Source organism: Triticum urartu, unplaced genomic scaffold (genome assembly GCF_003073215.2).
Source record: "Triticum urartu cultivar G1812 unplaced genomic scaffold, Tu2.1 TuUngrouped_contig_6526, whole genome shotgun sequence".
NCBI classification, from domain to species: domain Eukaryota; kingdom Viridiplantae; phylum Streptophyta; class Magnoliopsida; order Poales; family Poaceae; genus Triticum; species Triticum urartu.
The window spans coordinates 1-23,480 of NW_024117294.1; the positions used below are offsets into that span (position 1 = coordinate 1).

At 45.4% G+C, this 23,480-nt stretch overlaps 2 protein-coding genes and 1 pseudogene across 2 annotated transcripts; 1 reads left to right on the forward strand and 2 right to left on the reverse strand.

The window, feature by feature from the left end:
• Positions 1-11,435: 11,435 nt before the first annotated feature.
• On the reverse strand, positions 11,436-15,590 carry LOC125530735. The gene is made up of 3 exons (XM_048695136.1): positions 15,560-15,590; positions 12,527-12,741; positions 11,436-11,990 (listed from the first exon to the last, which is right to left on the reverse strand). Exons 1-3 carry the CDS (start codon positions 15,588-15,590, stop codon positions 11,436-11,438), a joined length of 801 nt encoding a protein of 266 aa, XP_048551093.1.
• A 609-nt stretch (positions 15,591-16,199) lies between these two features.
• Positions 16,200-18,403, forward strand: LOC125530737. Its single transcript, XM_048695137.1, has 3 exons — positions 16,200-16,490; positions 16,846-17,063; positions 17,167-18,403. Exons 1-3 carry the CDS (start codon positions 16,274-16,276, stop codon positions 17,758-17,760), a joined length of 1,029 nt encoding a protein of 342 aa, XP_048551094.1. The 5' UTR covers positions 16,200-16,273; the 3' UTR covers positions 17,761-18,403.
• A 138-nt stretch (positions 18,404-18,541) lies between these two features.
• Positions 18,542-22,552, reverse strand: LOC125530736 (annotated as a pseudogene).
• Between the last annotated feature and the right edge of the window lie 928 nt (positions 22,553-23,480).

The following is a 23,480-nucleotide window of genomic DNA, read 5'->3' on the forward strand; positions in this document are numbered from 1 at the left end:
GCGAGGCGAGGCAAAGGCGGCGGCGTATGGAAAGCGGCGCGGGCGGCGTGGCCCAGGGGGTCGGCCTCCTCCTCCCCCACGCCTCTCTCCTCTACCCCCAGCGCATAGTCGCGCCGCACGTCTCTTCCTCTCCCGCGTCCATCCCGGCGGCGGTGGCGACTTACAGGCAATGGGCGAGTCCCTGTAGCCATGGCCCGTGGCTAGGGTTTCGGGCTGGGCATTGTCTTCGTCGCCGGCGCGGCTCTGGTGCACTCCGGCGGCTCCTCTTCGTCTCCTCCCTCGTGCCCATGCGTGGCTCCGCTTCCTGCTGGCCATGAGGTACAACCTTGCAGGGGCGCATCGGACTGGGCCTCCTCCTTTTCCGGTGAGTACGGCAAACTAAAGACCACAATGTGAAGGTTCTATGCTTGTAGGTTTTTGGTCTTCTCTGTCCAGAGATGTTGTTGGATTAGGACTACTATATTCCAAAGATTGGGGCCTTTGTGCTCTTTGGTATGGCCAGATTCCAAGTAATAGGAGTTTTTTTTTGGCTGGATGGTCTGGCTAGGTTCCAAAGATGGCACTTTTGGGGGCCTTTTGTGCTACCTTGATTGGAATCGATGGGAGATAGAAGGCTTTAGCTAGGTTCCAAATATTGGAATCTTTTGAATCGGTGGTTTGACTAGGTTCCAAAAAAATGGACATTTGTTGCTGCCTTGTTAGCTTTAGCTGGTTTGCATAAAGTGTGCCTTTGTTGTTTACAAGGGACTTGGTTCTGCTTAGATTCTTGAAGTCATTTAGTAATTAGGAGGTTCTCTTATGATGTGGATTGGGATTAGTGTTTGGGATTATGGATGTGCTGCCAGGAAGGTGAGCAGAGTGAATTATGTGGGCTTTAGTTTGGTCTGGTCCAATTTCTTCCTTGGGTTAGGCTTAGGTTTGGATGCAATAAACTATGTGCCCTCTGGTTTAATTTGGTGCATTACAGTTTACATTCGGGATCAGCAAAGTCGCATGGTTGGTTAAGTAGAAGATGTGGGATCTATGCCTGCTCCAATTATTTGAATTACGTCATGGTTGCAGTTATTTGCATCAAAGTGTTGTTTTCAAGTGCTAGATTAATTTGGTCCTTGCTTACCCATATAATCACATGCCAGATAAGTCACATGGTTGATTAGAAAAAGAGCTTCGAGGGTCTGCGCTTATTGTGGTTGCAGTTCTGCGAATCAAAATGTTATTCTTGATTATCCAGTTGGCTCCCAATTTCCAATTTCTGATTATATGAGGAATTGGTGTTTTACTGCTAACTATATTGTTTGGTTCTTCTATTTTCTGATTCTTTGCTTGATGTGTTTTCAATTGGGAGCTCTCCACTTGGAAGATACCTCCACGCCCAGCCACCTCTTCACCACCATGTGCCAGTCAGCGCACGAGGCGGTGGAACTGGCGGCGCCGTCCAGCGGGAGCATGGACACGGTGTAACCCTTGCTCGTTCGTGTGCGTGAAGTCGAGCATGACTGGGTTGATGGGTGTTGTCGCCGTCGACGGCAAAAGCGCAAGTCACGGCTCACGCTGCTGCTCCGTTGAAGTCACCATCGTGTGCGGTTGTTGTACTCGTGTTGCGCGTGCGCTCAGGTACTGCATCTCAGGTTCCCCTCTCTCATAGATGTCCATATATATAGTTCTGATCTCCTTTTTTCTGCTGCTCCATATAGCGTACAACCGAGTCGTTGATGCAGTGAGAGCTCGGTGTCGTGTCCGCCGGCTGAGCAGCAAGCCGGAGCTGCAAGTCTCTAAACATGGTGGTGCTACTGTGAGGATCTCATGTCTCTCACTCTGTGTATCTTTCATCAGCCCGTTCCACTTTTTGCTAATCATTCATGCCCTTCATGATCACTAAGGCTTTTCTTGGTTTTGTAGCTGTGGATTGTGATTAATAATAATGATGACCCTGGTTAATTATAGGATTTACCATGAGAGCATGAGATCTTTGCACCTGTATGTCTTACCTATTAGTCATTCTGCTAAATAGTAATTACTAAATAATTGTTTCTGATAAATAACGATGCCTTTCTTATACAGGTTTTTTGGTGCGTTTGTGTTCGTCGGCGGGACGGTGCAAGGCGCAACTTCGACGCGGTTCCTTGCCGGTTGGACGGCGTTCACGCGCAACCCCGGCGTGCACTGAGTACTGCCTCGGCTACAACCTCCCTCGGTGAGCTCCATCTTCCTCCTGCTCCTCTGCTTCGGCTACTGTATGGGACATGGCCATGGCTATATTGATCCATCCATCCATCCAAAAATAAGAGATGAAGCATCCACCGAGCTCTCTCAGAGCTCAGGCTGCTTCAGTTTGCTCTTCCCACTCTCACTTACCTTCCCTCTCATGCATGCGCTTGGTTTTTTCCTCATGCAGGCAGGCTGGGTGGGCTCCTCGTTAGCGTCGGCTTTCCCTGCCTGCCACTCCTCTCTAATGGAGCGGACCTTTGGATGCTCCTGCGCCTCCGATCGTGGGCTAGGTAACTCTCTTTCTTTAATGTGCTCGTGGATGTAATAGGATTTTAGTGCAGATTGTCATGGGACAGCTAAAACAAAAAATCTTTAAACCTTTGCTGGGCATTATAATTGAAAAATAACCTAAAATCCTTAATTTCATCAAGCTTGCTATCTAAAAAATGCTTAGCACTATTGCTAATATACCATCCTACGGGTGCTTAAAGATCTACTTATGAATCAGTTGCATTTTCCAATAGGCCAGCTCCTAATCTACGGCTGTTTCGGCTGTTGGATCAGATATGTTTAGTATAGAGTAACCGCATCGAATAAATGTGTACAGAGCATACAGATTAAATATACTTTATAAATGAATATGGGGTAAGCAATGTCGGTTAGGTAATACTCCACTCAAGCTCGCTCTTGGGCTACCGCTAGGTGAGCTAATTGACTCGGGGGTGTCTTTTCTCAAAAAAAAGAGGCTCAACCATGAGAGCATGAGATCTTTGCACCTATATGTCTTACCTATTAGTCATTCTGCTAAATAGTAATTACTAAATAATTGTTTCTGATAAATAACGATGCCTTTCTTATACAGGTTTTTTGGTGCGTTTGTGCTCGTCGGCGGGACGGTGCAAGGCGCAACTCCGACGCGGTTCATTGCTGGTTGGACGGCGTTCACGCGCAACCCCGGCGTGCACTGAGTACTGCCTCGGCTACAACCTTCCTCGGTGAGCTCCATCTTCCTCCTGCTCCTCTGCTTCGGCTACTGTATGGGACATGGCCATGGCTATATTGATCCATCCATCCATCCAGAAATAAGAATAGAAGCTCCTCAGGCTGCACCACAACGATTTGGGATTCCTGGCCATCGGATCGGGTCGCTTGATCGGATCTGGGCCGTCGGGTCGACCCCTGTAACGACCTCGTCCGTCGGATAAAAAAAAGTTACTGCTGGAATGAATAGTTACTCCCATTTCGTGCCACTGCTCGTAAATAGCCTGCCCCGCCGGGGGCATTCTCGCCATTTCGCTTTGTCTTTGGCGGTGGCGTTCGTGCTGGGGCGATGATGATTAACTTTGGCTGGAATAAGTGTGCCTTTGAGCAATCAAGGCACCTGTGGGTATCAAGTTGGATCCTCCCTGTTGTCTCTAGAATCCTTTTTAATCCTGTGATACCTATTGATCTGTCCTTGGATGGTCATTCTTGTTGAGTGATAACCAGGGCAGCTCCATTGTATAAATAGATTGATCCGGTGATAAGAGATGATGGGGGTAGTTTATATGATCGAGAAAAGGCGAATTTGAGCCCACTATGCAATAAAACTGCAGCTACCTCCCCTAATGTGTGTAGTATTGAAGGCAAAAGAGAACTTTTAATGTCTTGATACTTTAAAATTCCAAAAAGGTGCATTCTTCCTTTGCTGGTTACTTAACCATGATTTTTTTTGTTTTGCTTTGGTTCTAGTTGAGATACTAAAGGTTGTTTATATATGAAAATAATAGACACTTGTAGTTTTGTATGCCTCACCTGTAGCTTAGGATCCAGTGTTGTAATGTTTTGCCTGAGTAAAAATAATTCTAATCAATAATAGTGGTTCTATCCTTCTGATTTGAACTGAGAGAGGGCCACTGATTCTTCATCTTAAGGTGACCCCATCTTTCTATGCCTCATGCTCTTGCTGCTCTATGTTCCCTTTTAAAGACTCTTGCTTGCATTTTGGGTTGGTTTTCTGCTCTATGTTCCCTTTTAGCATTTCTTTCCGCTGTTGCTGCATTCCCTTTTTTGGTATATTACATGTTCTTTTTGTATCTCATTTTGCATGTAGCATAACTAAATAATACATTGAGATGAAAGGTTATTTATGATATCGTCGAGAGGAGCAGGCCAACATCCCTACCTCCCTCTTCAACTCCCACCCAACACAATTGTGGTGAGCTCCCCCTCTCATCTACCTGCTATTTGTACCTTCGGTTTTGGATGCATACAAATTGTGTATGCCATGACTGAAACTCGAGCAGCAAATTGTGTGTGCGTGTGTGTGTGCACGCACATCACGTTTTTGTTTAATTTTGGATGGCTCAAACCGGCTGGAGCCAACTTTGTGTGCATGTGAGTGCGCATCCATTGCATGTAAAAATCTTGTGATATTAATGCCCACTACTTTTTATTTCGCTTGTTTCTTACCATCTTCCTTGCTTCTCTGGCTGTTTCATGGTTGGGACGGTGGCGTGGCGTTGGGGTTGTCTTGCGGGTCGGCCGGAGAGGGAGCACACCGAGTGGGCTTCTAAGATGGCTGAGGTGATTATTTGCTCCCTTGTTTGTCTTTCCCTTTGTGATGTGTATGTGCTCATCAAGGGCTTTGTTGTTTTTTAGGAATTTGTCTAGGGTTTCCTGGTTAATCCATTCTGATTTTGGTCTGCTCATGCTCTTGGCTTCCGGACCGTGGTGATCAAGGTGGCACGACGTACAAAGAGCTTTGCTGCTCGCAGGACCAGGAGTGCAGCAGCACGGGGGTGCCGGGAGATGGACGCAGGCCAAGAAGAGGACCATGACCGTACCAAGGAGGTGATGAACACAACAAACAGCCGGTGTTCAGGGTGAGTTTCTTTTGTTCCCTGAATCTCTCTCATGTACGTCCGGCGTTCCTGTATGTGGGTGTGCAACTTGTGCTTGGTCCCTGGATCCCTCTCATGTATGTTGCAAATTAAGTATTTCTTTTAGTTTACAGTAGTATTTGGAGCAGTAGTATTTTTTTTTGTTTCTGAATCCCTCTCATGTATGTCTGCATATTAGGTATTTCTTCAGTACAATAGTAATTGGAGCAGATTTTTTGTTCCGTGAATCCTTCTCTGTATGTATAAAATTAAGTATTGTATTTCTTTCAGTTTATAGTAGTTATTGGAGCAGTAGTATTTTTTTGTTTCCTGAATACCTCTCATGTTTGTCTGCAGATTAATTATTTCTTGCAGGTTGCAGTAGTAATTGGAAGATATTTATAGAGTTAGGTAAATTTTTGCTGGTTATCAAATGAGCACATATCATTTGGATAGATGACATGATCTGTAGCTATGCAGGTTAATTAGTAATTAGGTTATACCACATGAGTGTATTTTAATCTATAGGCTTGTGAATGATTAAAATTCATTAGAATCTGACTTGTAATCTGGTAGGTCTATCTTATTCCATAAAAGAATATAGAAAATTTAATTTAGGTTGGTAGTTACCATTCACTACAATTTAGAGATTACAATATTTCCAAACCTGTAAAATTTAGACACTATGTATGTTGACTCACTTTAATTGAAACTGAAGATTGTTTTTTTTCATGTATAGGTCAATACCTTCTCATGATGGAGCACAAGGCCCTGTTGCAGTTAGCCCTGGAAATGTTAGCTCCGCCGTAGGCCACCTTCTCTTATTCGTCCCTTCTCTCCGCTCCGTCCCTTTCCGCCAGATCCGACGCCCTTCCGGCTTGTCGTTGCCTCGTCGCCGTGACAAAGGTTCGTTTCTTTCGCCCTTGTCCGCTTCTTACTTTTCCTCGCGTATAATTTGCCTGGTCGTCTTCTTGCAGGAGCAACTGAAAACCAAAGGAGCCCCACATTTCCCGCACGCACGCGCGCGATGCGTCTCGCCGCCGCCCTTTTCGGTCCATTCTCTAAAAAAGTATAGCATAGCTATATCTAGCAATTTAAATCATGTTAATTTTACAAGTATGTTCAATATGTTGGCTACTGAGTGTGTTCCCTGTGTACATGTTGGCGTTGAACCCTCAATTATATGCTTGTTTGTTATCAAAGGAAAAGTATTTGTACATATGAATGAGTGCCTATTAATTGTGTGTGTGTGTTTTCTCACTTTCATTTGCATCACTCATAACAAAATAGAAGTAAAGGTTGCCATGAAAAATGAATGAAGTTGTTATAACTAATTGGCCAGCTGGTCCATCTATCATGGCCCCCCCCCCCCCCCTCTCTCTCTCTGACCGCTGCTCCATTTTTTTCGTTCGATTTGTTATCTCCAGGTGCTCATCTAGCTCTTTTGTTGCCCTGTTAATGTTCTAGGGTTAGGATTTTCTATTGGATTGGTGACTGTTGTGAGCTGGTAATATGTCATGCTCGGCCATCCCGTTGCAGCTGCTCATCTTCTCCCATCTTTCTCTGTTCGTATTTTAGTTTAGCGGCTGTATTTTAAGCAAGGATTGTGCCTTAATAGATCTATCTACTATTATTGTTAGGCTTTCTTTTTTGTGGGGGGTTTGCTTATGTTCGGTTTTCATCGTTTGTGGCAGGATGTTTGCTGTCAAAATCTTGTGTTGCTCAGCTAATTTGTATACCAGCCATTCACCTATTTTGTTGATAATGGAGTATCTGTCGAGTATTTTTTTAAGCCAATCTTATGTTTTTTTTCTTCAGGTTGCCACCAATGGGAATACAGCCAGTGGACTGGTTTTGCTTGTCAGCGACCAAAACAAGAACAAGTCAATTCTTATATGTACATATTCAATTTGTGGATGGTTGGAGGCTCTGTGTTCATGGTTTATATGGGTCATCTTTATATCTGGGCCATGGTGGTTGTGATTCAAATGTTTATGGAAACAGAGCTTTTTAACCTACTGTATGCTGTCTTATAGTTTCATGACGATGTTGAACTCAATGGTGTTTTGCTCCTATTACATGTGAATGTTTCTTCTTCCTTTTATTTTGTTGTATCCTGTTTGAATACGTACGCTAAACTTGATTTCCTACTAAACTGAGCATTCACTACCTTGCCAAGGCACGTTTCCGATCTAGTTTTTGCTGTTACCAATCTCCCTTCATCTCTCGCATCAGCTACCCACCATGGTTGGCTTGCTTCCATCGTGGGAACTACATGGTGTCACATCCAAGCCCCCGCAGATCCAGCCCATGGAGATGATGATTTAGTTGGAAGTAGGAGCCATGGGTACGCGATGCTAAGGTACGCTGAGTTGCTGAAACTCCAATCACTGCCGCCGATGTTAGCTGCCTTGATCGATCGCATCACAGGGCATCGTCGACGCAGCCGACTAATCGGCAACCTTCACGGCGGCACTTCAGCACAGACCGTTGATGGTGTCAGGCAGTGTGGCGTCAGCACAATCCAATGCGACTTCTACCATTGCGACAGTAGCACGCACGGACGCACCGTCCGCGACGGGCAGCATGCTAGCGCTGGTGCAGATCGATAGCTCAAGTGGCGACAAACGCAACCAGAAGGTTTTTCTTTCAATGATCCACTGTACAGACTATAAGGAAAAGATATGCACATTCTGGTGTTATCTGTCCTTCACAAGCGTTGCAGATTTATATAGTACTGTATAATCTTACATTCGGACCATGCAACAGAAATATATATATTTGCATGTATTACTTACTATCTACAATGCCATGTGGACCAGCGTTAGAACAAAACTATATATATAGTATTACTATTCATCACACAGGGTACAGAATAAGTTATTCTTCATCCGAGGTAATCTTACGATCATTTCATAATTAAATTACGTTTGAATTCAAATAGTTACATTCTTATTGATTCACTACATAAAATTTGGCATAAAAAAATAAAAAATATAGGGCATAAGACAAGAAAATTTGCAGTTTATGTGTATTTTACACTATGTTTTTACGTTTGTAATTTTACATAACATAAAATATTTTTTACGACGATTATATATTCTCTTACGATCTTTTTTTACGTCAGAAATAAGACAAAACTTACGAAACGTAAAATTACGATGCATTGATGGTAAAATAGAGGGGATGAAGAATAACTATTCCTCATCCAAGATGACAAGTAGTCATATATAGAAAGTCTATTAAACACCCAGAATGAAGAATAAATTATTCCTCATCCTGGTCAACCGACCCACCCAAAGTATCATTGCTCCCGATCCCACCGCATCCCATCCTGGCTCCTCTGTCGTAACCTTTTGTCCCTGTTGGAGGTAATTTTACATCGATGTTACAGCGCCCACGCCTCTGAATGTCACATGTCGTGGGATGGATGGAGTAGAAAAAAAAAGTGGTCCAGGGATTACAAGCCAGCCACATCCCAGTTGCGGTTCCAGCGGCGGCGACTGGGCTCGACTGTGTGATGGTCAACGCCTCAACGGGGCAGCCGGGACGCCGTGCTGAGCGGCGGCTGGCCTCGGTCGCTGTGGTGGATGGTCGGAAGCATAGTTTGCGGAGGCGGCGCTATTGCGGCAGGGGCGGTCACCTCGAACCCTCCATGGCTGGCTCGACTCCCATGACTTCCTCTCCCTCGGATCGTACGGTTCCCGTTCCTTCCATTCCCCAACTCTCTTTTCTCCATTGTCTTTGATTCCTCCCTGTGAGAGCAACTCCAACAGGTCAACCCAAACGGATGGCGTTTTTGTCCGTTTGGGTCGGCCCCCGTCCCCCGTCCTTCCTCTTTTAGTTTTGAGTCGGCAGTGCGTCCAACGGGCCGATCCATTTCATGACTATGCGCACTTTAGATCATGTCGGCGGCCATGCCGTCCCTCTGATTTTGGCGCTCCAGCACGCAGGAAAGGTTCGCGCACGCAGGATCTGGCGCCTCTCCCGCGGCTTTTCACCGACGAGGATCGTCATGTTCACCGGAGGTGATAGCATCGCCTCGCCATCACCGAGATGGACGTGGAAGCCATGGTGGTGTGGCGCGAACGCTTCCCGCAGGACATCGTCGACGAGCGCCAGTTCTACAAGCAAAGGAGGTTGGAGAGGGACGCGAGGAGGATGGAGCGAGCCGCCTATCGGGAGGACAAGCGTTCGCGGAAGCAGACCGCTCAATTGAAACTGAAGCTATAAGAAACGTCGGGTTGGGACTTTGAAGACGAGCAGCATGCTGACGCTTACATTCAGACGTCGGAGGAGGACATTACCGAGTCGGAGTCAGAAAGCGACGAGTAGTGGTCTTTTCTTTTATCTATGTACGCTAGAACTATCTATGTATCCATTTTTATCGAAAAAAATGGCCGGCGGCGTCGACGACGAAGCAGGCGGGCGAGGGTGTGTTGTTTGATGTGGAGAGGCCAATCCAATGTGCCACTGACCAGCGAACCAGGTGAGAAAAGAGAGCAAGCGCGCGCGCGTCCGTCTTGTGTCCGCGCCGACGCAAATCCGGCTCAAAAATGAGCCAGGAATGGGTCGGCAGACGGACGAAAGCGGACGTGCGTCCGTTCGTGTCGGCGCATTGGGCCGATTTTTTTGTCTGCACCGATCCAAACAGACGGCTGCGAACGAAATGGATCGTCCCGTTGAAGTTGCTCTGAATGCCCATTGTGAAGGAGGCCACCACGCCATAAGCCCAAGGACTGACATCGGATTGATTCGGGGACGGGAGAAACTGCTGCATTGGCCTCGCGGTTCGGCCATGTAGACGACATCGTCGTAGTGGTATGACGCCGGGCGGCCGGGGGACCATTTGGAGCTGAAGCGGTGGGTTAGAGGAGTGCCAGATTGGATAGGATACATGGCCTTCATTTTTGCAGCATGGATTTGTTAGTGTTCGTAACTTCCCCAATTTTCTGATGTAGATTTCCGATATCTGAAGAGTTGGATCTAAACTACAGAATTATTCACCTGGCCCAATAAATTCCCCGCTGCAGGGTGTAGCTCTGTTACAGACTACCAGCTCATACCTTAAATACAAGTATGTTGATCAAATCTTGTTTTAACTTTATCCGCCTCATTCTTTGTTTGGGCACCTCTCTATATAGATTCATCTATGTGTTTGATTGTTGTATTCACAGAAACAATTGTGTACGAGAGATTAATTTATGCGTCGTTTGAAATTGAATTTTAGGGCTAGTAAGAAAATGCATTTTGTTTTTAGTACTTATCAGTGCAAGTAGTTGTTTTGTTTTTCTTTTCTTAGTAAGTTTATACAAAATTTGAGTTTCAATTTACAGTCAGTGTTCTTCGGCGGGTATATAGCATGTAATTAGCCAATACTTCTGGATGGGCAAGCTCACTGCACAGTTGAACTTGTAGCAACCTTGATATGTATTAGTAGCACTATTTTGTGCTGATACACCAACTTTCCTTTGTTGAAGGGTATGCTCTTTCCTATTTTTCTTAAATTTCATTTGACCACATTTTAATTGGTCATGCTATTATAAAAACATAGCTTTATTTCTGTTTGTTGAAATTTATCTAGAAACAACGTTTTTTCGCATCAAATTTCCTACGTTCTTGTTTGTAGAATTAGTGTGTGTTGTATCCATGCACATGCTAAGCTGGCGGCGCTCTCTACGGATCAGCTGGCCGAGCGACACGGTGGACGACGACTACCCGGAGAAGCATCCTGCCGCCGGCCGAGCGACGGGCTGGACGATGGCAACCTGGAGAAGCATCTTGCCTCTCTCTTCGTACTGCACTCTATCATCATTTCTTCGGAGTTGGCTGGGAGATTTTTTTGTTAAAAGAAGTTGACAGATGATAGAGGAAGATGCGGTAGAGATCTTATAGACAGTGGTAATTTGAGTAGTCTATCCACAGTAAAATTACGTAGCACTCAAAACAAAGCAAAACCGGATGGGTTGCTCGCATGCACGATATGTAACTTACCTCCATGCATCTTGTAAAATCACCTTCAAAGCCTTTTTACTTACGGTAGTTTTAGTCGGACATGCTCCTTCCTCCACAATGTAATTTTACCTTACAGTGTGCCATGCGTGGCTGTAGATGCATGGGCAGGCTGGGGTGAGGAATAAGACGAATAGCGCGAGTGCACATATATATAAGACTCGAGTGCTGAAACAAAATCAAAGTGATGCACATTGAGTTTGTTTGTTGCCGGATATATAATTCTTACCTCACTCGGTTGTAACGAACAGAGTGGTAACAAAAAGTGATAATTAAGCTTCCACCAAAAGCATAGACATATTTAGTATGAAAACATATACAGAGCACACACATCTTAATTTGGATATAGCATGTTCAACCAGGAACATAAGGAATCAGCGATGCACAATGGACATAGCTGCCGTGCTTTGGAGTAAACTCGACAGTGCGGACACCGCCTGTAGCAGTGGCAATAGTAAACAGGAGCGTCTCATCAACCGAGACACTGACCACGCGGCGCGCTGTTTGCAGGATCCCACCCTCACCAGCTATTAGCATCCCAGCAAGTTTGCTATCATGTAGCATAATGTCACATGGAAAGCTGCTAGTGCGAGCGATGATTTTCCCATGGAAATTAACAGGTCCCGCCTCAAGGATCCTCATCTCAACGGTGCCCTCCACCGCCTTTCTTACAAACGTGTAGTTTAAATCCAATGTGCTGTGCATGCTGACAAGCGTTTCGGTTTGAACCTTGTATTTCGGTGGAAATGACAGTCTGGAGATGCCATTAATCTCCATTAGGCCTTTGCTAACTCTCTTGTCATTGACCTTTCTGCTATTCACAACCTTGACCTTGAGATCAACTTCAAAAATTATTGAATCAAATATCATCAGCCCTCTCTTCGGGCCAGTGAGAACCAACGGATCCTTCTGCACAGGAAGTTTGAATAAACACGGCATTCATTTAGCTCTGTTTGTTTGAATAATAAAATAAGGTTATAGATCAAAATAGATTAATTTCAGTAGCTGTCATCCGGATTTACTGCTAAAATCATTTGCTTTGCTTTAAGGAAAAAAATTGTAGTATTGGTGGTATTTAAAATCAACACTAATTATATGGGGACTAGTCTCTTTGTAGATGCTTGGCAAAATGAGAACAAGTCTACCAGGTCCATAATTTATTTAAATATAATATACAAAACATAAACCCCCTTTTAAAAACATTGTAGAATGAATGGCCTTCCAGCATGACTAGTAACATGGATGTGCTTCTTTACTACGGGTTCACGTTCACCAATGTTTTTTACTCTAAAAAAAGTTGAAGATGAGGCAGTTTATCTGATGACTTGATACAAGAAACTTAACAGAGAAAGCAAACGAATTTCATAATATGAGGAACGAGCAAGCAAGTGCATATATATCGCAATTCCACTTGGGGTGGGTTAAAAACAATACAATAATAATACCTTGGAGGTGATGTTCTGGCAATCGTCCTCGCCACGCTGGAATAAATAGACGCATTTGCGATCCAGACTGTCCCTAGCTATGATGGAGCCGTATACATTGAGCGGGTATCCATAGTCAGAGGAAACAATATTGACCGAGACAATATTAGCCGAGTTGCACATCCGGAACCCATCTTGGAAGATCCTGTTAGCATTGTGCATCGCACCAACAGGTGCTGCCAGAAAAAAGAAGAATGAATTCAGATCAGACGCACAAGTAGAACTAGGTTGGGGAGCGGCCAGACCGGACCCGCTGTATGCCGCCGCTCGAACGCTCGATCGGGTTGTGAGAGGTCCACATATTAAAGGGCCGTGCTAAGACGAGGTTCTCGCCAGCGCCGCCTTATGCGCCCACGCGCCTGGCTAAGTGGGCCGGCCCATGAATGAGCCGATGAGCTCGCGCGACGCCCGCTTCCCCAGCTATCCCGCTCGGGCATTTCCTATACGGCGCACACCCCGCCTCCTTCCATCGATGCTACATGGGCCAGCCTATTTAGCTTTTTCTTCTTCTCCTGTTAAATTCCAAAAAATGGTGCGGGCAACAAGATTCAAACACAAGACCACCCGATTCGTCGGCAAAGGCACTAACCACCAGGACTTCTTCACGCTTGTGACTAATCTCTTCGTTTTTCTTCTTATGCTGTCCTCAGTTCGTGGAAGCTCCGTTTTTTCGTTCTTGTTTTTTCTGGACAGCTTTTTGTGATTGTTTTTTATTTCATTGTTCGTTCTCTTTTAATTTCTTTACATTTGTTTTTTCTTTTCCGAATGCATGGGATTTTTTTCAAAAAGCAATGATCTTTTGAAAGTTTTGTGAGTTTTTTTTGTCAAATTTGAAGAACTTTTTGATTTTATGTGAACTTTTCAGAAATGAATGAACTTTTTTCAAATCGATAAACTTTTTTTCCAAAATCGATGAACCTTTTTCCATTTTTGATGAACTTTTTTCATGATTGGTGAACTTTTTTCGAATTCGTGAACCCTTTTTGAAAATCCGTGAAACCTTTTTCAAATCGATGAACTTTTTTTCAAAATAGATGAACCTTTTCCAAATTTATGAACTTTTTTCAAATTCGTGAACCCTTTTTTGAAAACTCGTGAACTCTTTTTCAAATCGATGAACTTTTTGCAAAATCGATGAACTTTGTTTTAATCTTGATGAACTTTTTTCATGATTGGTGAACTTTTTTTTCAAAAAACTTGGACTTTTTTTGATTTTGTGAACCCTTTTTGAAAATCCGTAAACTCTTTTTCAAATTGAATGAAAAAAAATCAAAATCGATGAACTATTTTCCAAATCCAATGAACTTTTTCCAGACTTATGAACTATTCTTCAAAAATGATGAACTTTTTATAAGTTGATGAACATATTCAAGTTCAAGGTTATTTTAAATAATTCAGAAAACTAAGTGCATTAAATAGCTCGGGCGCATTTCCTTATATTATTGACACTTTTGTCAAGCACTAGAGTCGAGTAGGTCTACTGGTTATGTGCGCTTGTACGTGAAGGTAACGTCCAGAGTTCAAATCCTGGAGAGGGTGTCCCCTTTTTTCAGGTCGTGGCAACTGGCCGCATCGGCCTTCTTGGGCCAGGCCAAGGTGGGTAGCGCGCGGGCGCTAGTACCTGTTAGCGGCGCCAAAAGCGCTGCTTAGGAGCTCCCTCCCGTTCGATCGTTTCCTTTACTCGAAAGAAAAAAAACGCTCAATCATTTCATGGTAGACCAGTGAACCATTGACTTTGGAGATTTTTTATTTTCGAAATTTCAGAAAAAAAAAGTTCACCAATTATGAAAAAAGGTTCAACAAAATTTGGAAAAAATTTCAAAAAGTTCATCAAATTTTGAAAAAAGTTCATCAGTTTTGGAAAAAGTTCATCGGTCTTGCAAAAATGTTCATTGATTTTGAAAAAGTTCATCTAATTTCAAGAAAAAAGTTCACAAATCTGTCTACTTTCACGAAAAAAAATCACGAATTTCTTTCGCAAAAAGAAAGAAAAGAGGTACTGAGAAAATAACGAAGAAAGAAGAAGAAAAGGCGAACCAAAGCATGATGTGAGCAGGCGAGGTTACTTGGTCAGGTGGTTAAGGCGGCGTCGTATTAAGACGTGGGTCGCGGTTTCGAAACCTGGCTCACACGCAGTTTTTGCAGTTTATAGAAACAGAAAAAGAGCAGAAACGAAAATAGGATGGGCCGGCCCGCTACAAAACCAGGCGTACAGCGGGGTGTGCGCCCTGTACCGAATGCGCTATGTTCGGCGCTTAAGGCGCTGAATAGGATTTGGCCCGTGCTAGCTAGGTCGGCCCGGTAGCACGCAGGAACGGCATGGCCCAGACACGGCCCGGGCTAAACGGGCCAGGCCATGCCTGGGCCTGGAGGCTGGGCACGCGGGCTGGCACGGTATGGCCCGCTTATTATTATTTTTTTAGAATTTTTTCATATACATGTTTAAAAATACAGCTCAATATGCCTAAAAAATAGCCCAACGGACTGAAAATATGCAGCCCAACCGTGCTAAACGTGCCACAGGCCGGCTCGTTTATTAGCTGGGTCGTGCCTGGGCTGGAGGACACATCACGTGGGTTGGCATGACACGGACTGACTAATAATCGTGCCATGGTGGGCCGTGCTGTGCCAGGCCCAATTAGGGTGGGCCGAGCCGGCACATTTGGCTAGGTCTGCCCTGGATCTCCCTCGCGCACTAGGATTTTATTCTGTGACTCGACAAACACTACAATATGATCCTTATAAATGCGAATACATAATATTTTATGGTCCTCCCACGGTCCCTTCAATGGTAGAGCGCACTCGTGCCGCCATCCTTTTCCAGATAACCCTCAGTTTTTTGGAAATAACCCGCGCTCCCTTGATCCACCCGCCCTGCCACCCGGTCTTCGGGCCCACTTGTCATGCTCCCCTCACGAAGTAATCAAATCAACAGCCTTATTCAGTAAGTCAGCCACCTCCAGTCCACCACTCTGAGCCAGCCACCTCCCACACCAGCACTCCTCTCGCTCCGTCTCTTCCTCATCTCCCTGAAATCTGTCACCTTTCTCACACAAATCCCTAACCCTTCTCGCCCTCGCCAATAAATCTGCAGCCTTCGCTCCTATAGGACCTCATTTGTGCCCTACAGCAGATAAATCACCTTCATGTAACTGAAAAAAAATCTTTTTGCAGGAGCTTGCTGACCAAAGAGGTCAACTTGGACCTCCTATGTGCCCTACAGGAGATAAAAAAGCTTCATCCGACAGCCAGGGGGAGCAGCCGGATGGGTTGAAGAACAAGTTGATGATGGTGATCCCTCTCGCGCCAGTACGTTTGCCACTCAAGCACCTTCTTCTGCTCCGTTAAGTCGGTCACTGTCGTTGTCATCAAGGTCCCTCCCTCACGAGTGTGTTAGTTTATTAGACCTTTTTTAGTAGTTTATACAAAATGATCGATTAGAAATTAGGAGTGTTATCGTGAATTAAAGGGTGTGCTTCTGAATATTATTTGGAATTGTGTATTGAGTATCTGACATACAATTTCTATTTTCACACTACATCAATTTAGTTAACTTATGTTGCAGGGAACTTGGCGTGACTGGGGTGGGCCGTGCCGGGCCGTCCCATTTCGCCAGGTTTGCACTCGATCGATTCGAGCGGGCCGGTCCTCTTCGCTCCCCTTCCACCCCACTCATTCCTCGCCTCGGGAGCCCCGAGCCCTAACTCCATGGCCGGCGGCGATTCTTCTTCTTCTTCTTCTTCCACGGCGAGAGAGGAGGGGAGGGCGAGCGCGCGGCTGTGGAAGAAGCAGAAGCTGCAGCAGCAGGAGGAGGAAGAGAAGGGGCCGAATCCTCTGGACCCAAGGTTCAGCGACTACGACCCCAAGGAAGGCGATTACGTCTTCACCCGCTTCCAACACTCTACGCTCGACCTCCACATGGAGTGTACGCCACTACGCCCCCTTAATCTCTACTGTTAGTTTTTTTTTCAGTTTGGCATCCTAGTTTTGTGTCTGATCGTCTGAATTTAAATGCAAATCGTCCGGCGATCAGGTGTTCCACTCCACGGGGCCAGTTTATATGTGCATGCGTAATCCCATGTTTTGCCAATATATCACAATCATTTGAGAACTAAAGTCCAGTTACTGTCAAAAAAAAAAAAAACTATATGATGTTTTGCCTTACTGAGTACTGTAGCTCTGCTACTTCACTGCTGCATCCTAGATAGATGGACAACTAACTTTGAGTTTGAGGACTGCATTTTGATTCATTCCTCAATCATAATTTCTTCTTTCGGCAGCACCTGTTGGTGCTATGCACAATACTAACAGGATCTTCCCAGAGGAGGGGTTCCGGTTCTGTAACTCGGCAAATATTGTCTCGGTCAGTATCGTTTCCTCCGACTATGGATACCCGCTCAATGTCTACGGCACCATCATAGCCAGGGACAGTCTGGATCGCCAACGCATCTATTTATTCCAGCGTGCCAAGGACGATTGCCAGAACATCAGCTCCAAGGTATTATTGCTTTTAACTCCGACTGATAAATTCCAACCGCTTTTTCCATTTTAACCCAGAGCTAAGTAAACACCATGTTTATTCAAATTACTTCCTTTTGTAGAATGATGTGTTGGTTTTGACTGGCCCGAAGAGAGGACTGATGATATGTGATTCAATAATCTTTGAAGTTGATCTGAAGGTCAAGGATGTGAATGGTAGAAAGGTGAAGGACGAGAGAGTTAGCAAAGGCTTAATGGAGATTAATGGCATCAAAAGACTCTCATATCCACCGAAATACCAGGTTCAAACGGAAAAACTTGTCAGCATGCACAGCACATTGGATTTGAACTACACGTTTGTAAGGAATGCGGTGGAGGGCACCGTTGAGGCGAGGATGATCCTTGAGGAGGGACCTGTTGATTATTTCCATGGGAAAATCGTCGCTCACACTAGCAGCTTTCCATGTGACATTATGCTACATGATAGCGAACTTGCTGGGATGCTAACAGCCGGTGAAGGTGGAATCCTGCAAACAGCACGCCGCGTGGTCAGCGTCTCTGTTGATGAGACGCTCCTGTTGACCGTTGCCGCTGCTACCAGTGGTGTCGGCACTGTTGAGTTTACTCCAAAGCGTGGCAGCTATGATGAAGAGAAAATCACTTGCGGCGACTATAAGATGCTGGTGAAGGTCACTTGGTCCATTGTGTGCTGGTGAAGGTCACTTGGTCCATTGTGTGCTGGTGAAGGTCACCTGGTCCATTGTGCATCGCTGATTCCGTGCATTCCTGGTTGAACATGCTATATCCAAATTAAGATGTGTGTGCTCTGTATATGCTGTCGTACTAAATAGGTCTATGCTTTTGGTGGAAGCTTCATTATCACTGTTTGTTTGTTACCACTCTGTTCGTTACAACTGAGTGGGATAGGAATTATATGTATATCCGGCATGAGCTTTGAAGTAGGAGGAACAGACAAAGTGTATGTGCATCACTTTGATTTTGTTTCAGCACTTGAGTCTTGAAAATGTGGTCTATATAGTTTCGATCTTTCAACAAAAAGCTCTGGCCCACATGGCATTGCAGATAGTAATCCATGCCACACTATACATTTTGCATACAGATATATATGTATATATTTCTGAAGCATGGTCAGAGTGTAAGATTATATATAAGAAAAATGAAGTCTGCAACGCTTGTGAAGGACAGATAACACCAGAATGTGCATATATTTTCCTTGTATAGTCTGTACATGTGCAAACCAAACTTGTGTCGATTCCACTTTGACGCGAGTAAATGAAATCGTTCCCACTTTCGGATTTTGGAATGGACATCATCAAATGTGAAATACTTAGCAATAACATCTCCTGACGTTCCAGTTAACAAAACAATAGAAATACTAGGCCAAGTTAGGCATAACACAGCCAACAACATCTAAAGCTAGTACAAACTTTGAATTGAACGGTAGGTCTCTTTGGTATCATGTATTGGGAGCTAAGATTTCTAACAAGTACCTGACTGGCACATGCATTTCATATAGGATGTTGTTATTAGGACAATGAACCACAGCACAGCTCACAACCCACAGGGATTTGAACACTAGTACAGGGCAGCAGCTAGAGGTCTAGACCTCATCTTCTTACTAGTGTTCCTTCTATCTGAAAAAGAAAAACATACCAAACTAGAAAGCAGCAGGTCTAAAACTAACCCTCCTGAACACTAACTCCAGTTGCGAACCTAGGCGAGAAACTGCAGGTTTAAGCTAATCTTTCTGAACACCAACTCCAACTAAGAGCACGTAAACGCCGTGTAGTGTATAGATATCGACTTCCTTCCTACACATTCTTCAGTTCACTCCACGTGCGTGAGCTCCCTGTCCGATGGGTTCGCAGGTTGCATGGAGTCGGGGATGGTACGGTATTCCCTCTCCGTGATGAACCTCGCTTCGTCATGCTCGCTGCTTGGTTCTGCTATCCCTTTGGGAAGGAATCCCCGCTCCCGTGCGGCCAGCCACTGATCGATGACGCCGCATTTGATGGCGTGCTTCGCTGTCTTGTGCAAGTAGACCTTGTCCGTCACCAGGTGAGGGTTGATCGACAGCATATTCATCAGGGCTGAAAAAAAAGAAGCAATATACACATCTTGTCACCTCAATTATATTTAGTTCACACAAACATCAGGAGTAATTACAAAAACACATAAAAGATGAAGCGTCATTAATCATGTCAGTTAACATATGTTGATATCCAGATTTAGAAAGACTAAAAAATAGCATAATAACAAATGGATATTACACAGTAAAAATAGGAGGTATTAAGTATTGTGCTGACAATTCCTAATGTTTTCTTGATGATGTGAAATTAGTGCCAATGTGCCATATTCTGCACAGGTCAAGAGGGAAAAAATGTATCATATATTTGGTACCTGCAGCAATGGTGTCTCCTGACTGTGACATTTCACTGGTGAAAGGAGTAATCGGCGCATCTTCCGTCCCACGAACCGAGCCATTGTGTTTTTCTGTGTAGTAGTGTATCTTCGAGGTCCCGTTGGTCACAAAGAGGACCTTCAGATTGTCATGCCATATCTTCATAACAACTTCTGGGCTGTAGTGTGCGAATTCAGATTTCTCATCTTTTGTGTCAGAATTCGCAGATGGTTTAATACCACAGAGGAACTCAAGTTCCTGCTTCGTGACTTCGATGATATCAGCAGCTTCCCACGCCTCCTTGATGAGTGATTTGGTTTCCTTACTAGATGACCATAGTGGCATTGGAAGATTAAGATCAAAGAATGTTATCCCGCCAAATTTCTTGGAGACCTCGATTGCTTTTAACAATGATGTCCGTGTAGTCGGCTCTAGCAAAGCTGACGAATTATAGTAAAACATCTTAGCCTGCATTAAAAGCATAAGAAGGTCATATCTCTGTTAAGACATACTGCATCCGTCCACTTTAAAAATAAACAAATAATAACTACTTGATTTACCTAAAATCAGAGTGGATATTACACAGAGACCTTTAGCCTCTGAAGTTTGAACTAGTTATTATTCCTATAAATTCTTGATATGCTCTTTTAATTTGGGGGAAAACAATTAGGTGCTCAACTGTAGTGAAGATACTATCCTACTGGTTTTCAGTATATGGAGCGACAGTCAGCACTTCACTATTACATACTCCCTCCGTCCCGTAATATAAGAGCGTTTTTGACACTACACTAGTGTAAAAAACGTTCTTATATTATGGGACGGAGGTAGTAGGTTTTTATGTAATTCTAATTTTCATCAAGTCATACAAAAAAAAAAACCATAGCACAAGTCTCTGCTGAAAAACAACAAACTGGAAATATTTCTGCATCTTCTGTCTAAAAAATAAAGGTACAAAGTCTTCCTCAGGTGAATTACATAGAGACTATTTTTATGATCATTAACTAACCGTCAATCAGGAATTACCATATTAAGTAGTCCCTCCGTAAAGAAATAAAGAGGGAGTAGTAACAAGAATGTAGGATATGGTGTCATTGGAAATTTATTTTGATGGGCTTGTCTTTACCTCTTTTAGAACATCTGGGTTGATATCAGATTGCAGAAAACAATCCTCTGCACATGGTTTAACGCAGCTTGTGTTCAAGCTACCTCTGCTGGTCACCTTCATTAAGGACATGGCAGTTGGCGCTGAAGGATCCAAACTAACTGCTCGAGTTTGAACTCCGTTGACATTTAAGTGATACAGCATACTCTGACCATACTCATCATCACCTAATTTTCCCATGAACACAACCCGGCCTCCAAGAGCTGCTAGAGCAGGGCAAATTCATCAGGAGACCAGAACATATCCTTCATCCTACTATGAATCTCACGATCCACCAACCTTTTAGCAGGTCTTCCAGAAGGAACAAATGAGTACTTAGCTGGTCCAAAGCAGCAGACAAGAGGCACTAATTTGTCAACCTCTTCAATATCTTGTGATAACAATGCCTCTACTTTACTTTCAAGATCATTGGCTGAACTGTGAACTTCTATTTCATTAGACGGCATCAAATCTTTGCTCTGATCTTCTCCTTCATCATCACTTAATTGTTCAACCATCTTAACTTTTCTTCTGCCCCTCTTTTTTGGTTCTTTTGGCTTGTCAGCCTCCTCCGGAGAGGATGCAGTAGTAGCAGCTGCGACACAGGAGAGAAGTTGAATTGCTAAGGGACGTGATCTAGCAAAATCATAAAGTCCATTGACCAAATACAATAAGAAGTGTGCTCTTGAGTGCAAAAATATGTGTGTTACCTTTCTTCCGACCTCTCTTTTTAACTTTCTTAGGCTCTTCAGGGGATGCATCTTCAGTGTCACTTTGGCCTTCTTTTGTTTCCCCTTCTGATGCATCGATGGTGGCTTTCTTTCTTCCACGTTTTGCAGGTTTTTTCTTGGTCTTTGGGGTTTCAGCATCACTGTCTTCACCACTTGAGCCTTCCTCTACATCTTGAGAACTCTTCTTTGACACAAAACTCACATTGCGGTGAAGCAACCCCATTTTAGTCTTCGTCGTATTCTTTCCCCAAATGGTGGGCTTATAATGTAACTGACCCCTGTGATGAGCGACCAAATTAGGGAAGTTCATGGTTAAAGGGGTCAAGTAGCTATCAGTAAAAACTGAAGAAAATGTTGGTAAGGTATATAAGCCTAACGTCGTCACACAGATACGGTTGAGCATGACTTCATTTTTCAGATTTGGCAGCGTTGGTAAGATATCGTTGGTGAATGACACATCACACTTGTGGATAATTTTAACTTCTTATACTTTTTCTAAGATTAACGAGCTGACTATGAGAATGAAGAAAATGCAAACTGAAAATGCAACAGACAAGTTGGCAGTAATCCCAGGCTCCCAGTGAAGCACCATATATGCAAGACAAGATTGAAAAGAAATCTGCAATGTTCATGTAATAGTTTTTCCCCGACTCGCCACTTCCATGGCGACACAATCCAAGAGAAATCACCGCAAATTCAGATTCGTCAGAAGGGAAAAACAATCCATCTCCCTGAAGGAGTATATCGCTGGCGAAACATACCAAGGCGAGGGACGGTGAGTGAATTACCTGATGCAGTAATAAGGCAGGGAGCAAGCGAACTGAGGAGGGAGAAGAAGAGACGCCATGGATGGATGCTAGATGGATAACTCGCTGTTTGAGCAAAGAATCCTCACTGCACTGAAGACATGTTTGGATGTCAGTAATGGGTGTCGCAATCCACAGGTGACAGGAACAGGAACAGGAACAGGATACACCCTGCACAGGAACAAGTTAACACAGGGAACTAAGAACTCGTACCTACACACACAGAGAGAATTCATGGCGGAAATGGAAAAACGAATGCATGGTACCGGCGTTACCTCTTCTTGGCTTGGTTTGCTGCTGCACTGAAATCGAATGAACCTGGAAAAGGAGAGAAAAGGTTAGAGCCTGAGACCATGTTCGTGTTCCATGGCTGAAGCAGAGGAGGGATAGAGGGGCGCCGCAGCAGAGTGGAGAGGGAGGGCGCCATGGGAACGGGGAAGGGGGCGGGGCGCCATGGGAGACGAGAAGGGGGCGGGGCGCCATGGGAGACGAGAAGGGGGCGGGGCGCCATGGGAGACGAGAAGGGGGCGGGGCGCCATGGGAGACGAGAAGGGGGCGGGGCGCCATGGGAGACGAGAAGGGGGCGGGGCGCCATGGGAGACGAGAAGGGGGCGGGGCGCCATGGGAGACGAGAAGGGGGCGGGGCGCCATGGGAGACGAGAAGGGGGCGGGGCGCCATGGGAGACGAGAAGGGGGCGGGGCGCCATGGGAGACGAGAAGGGGGCGGGGCGCCATGGGAGACGAGAAGGGGGCGGGGCGCCATGGGAGACGAGAAGGGGGCGGGGCGCCATGGGAGACGAGAAGGGGGCGGGGCGCCATGGGAGACGAGAAGGGGGCGGGGCGCCATGGGAGACGAGAAGGGGGCGGGGCGCCATGGGAGACGAGAAGGGGGCGGGGCGCCATGGGAGACGAGAAGGGGGCGGGGCGCCATGGGAGACGAGAAGGGGGCGGGGCGCCATGGGAGACGAGAAGGGGGCGGGGCGCCATGGGAGACGAGAAGGGGGCGGGGCGCCATGGGAGACGAGAAGGGGGCGGGGCGCCATGGGAGACGAGAAGGGGGCGGGGCGCCATGGGAGACGAGAAGGGGGCGGGGCGCCATGGGAGACGAGAAGGGGGCGGGGCGCCATGGGAGACGAGAAGGGGGCGGGGCGCCATGGGAGACGAGAAGGGGGCGGGGCGCCATGGGAGACGAGAAGGGGGCGGGGCGCCATGGGAGACGAGAAGGGGGCGGGGCGCCATGGGAGACGAGAAGGGGGCGGGGCGCCATGGGAGACGAGAAGGGGGCGGGGCGCCATGGGAGACGAGAAGGGGGCGGGGCGCCATGGGAGACGAGAAG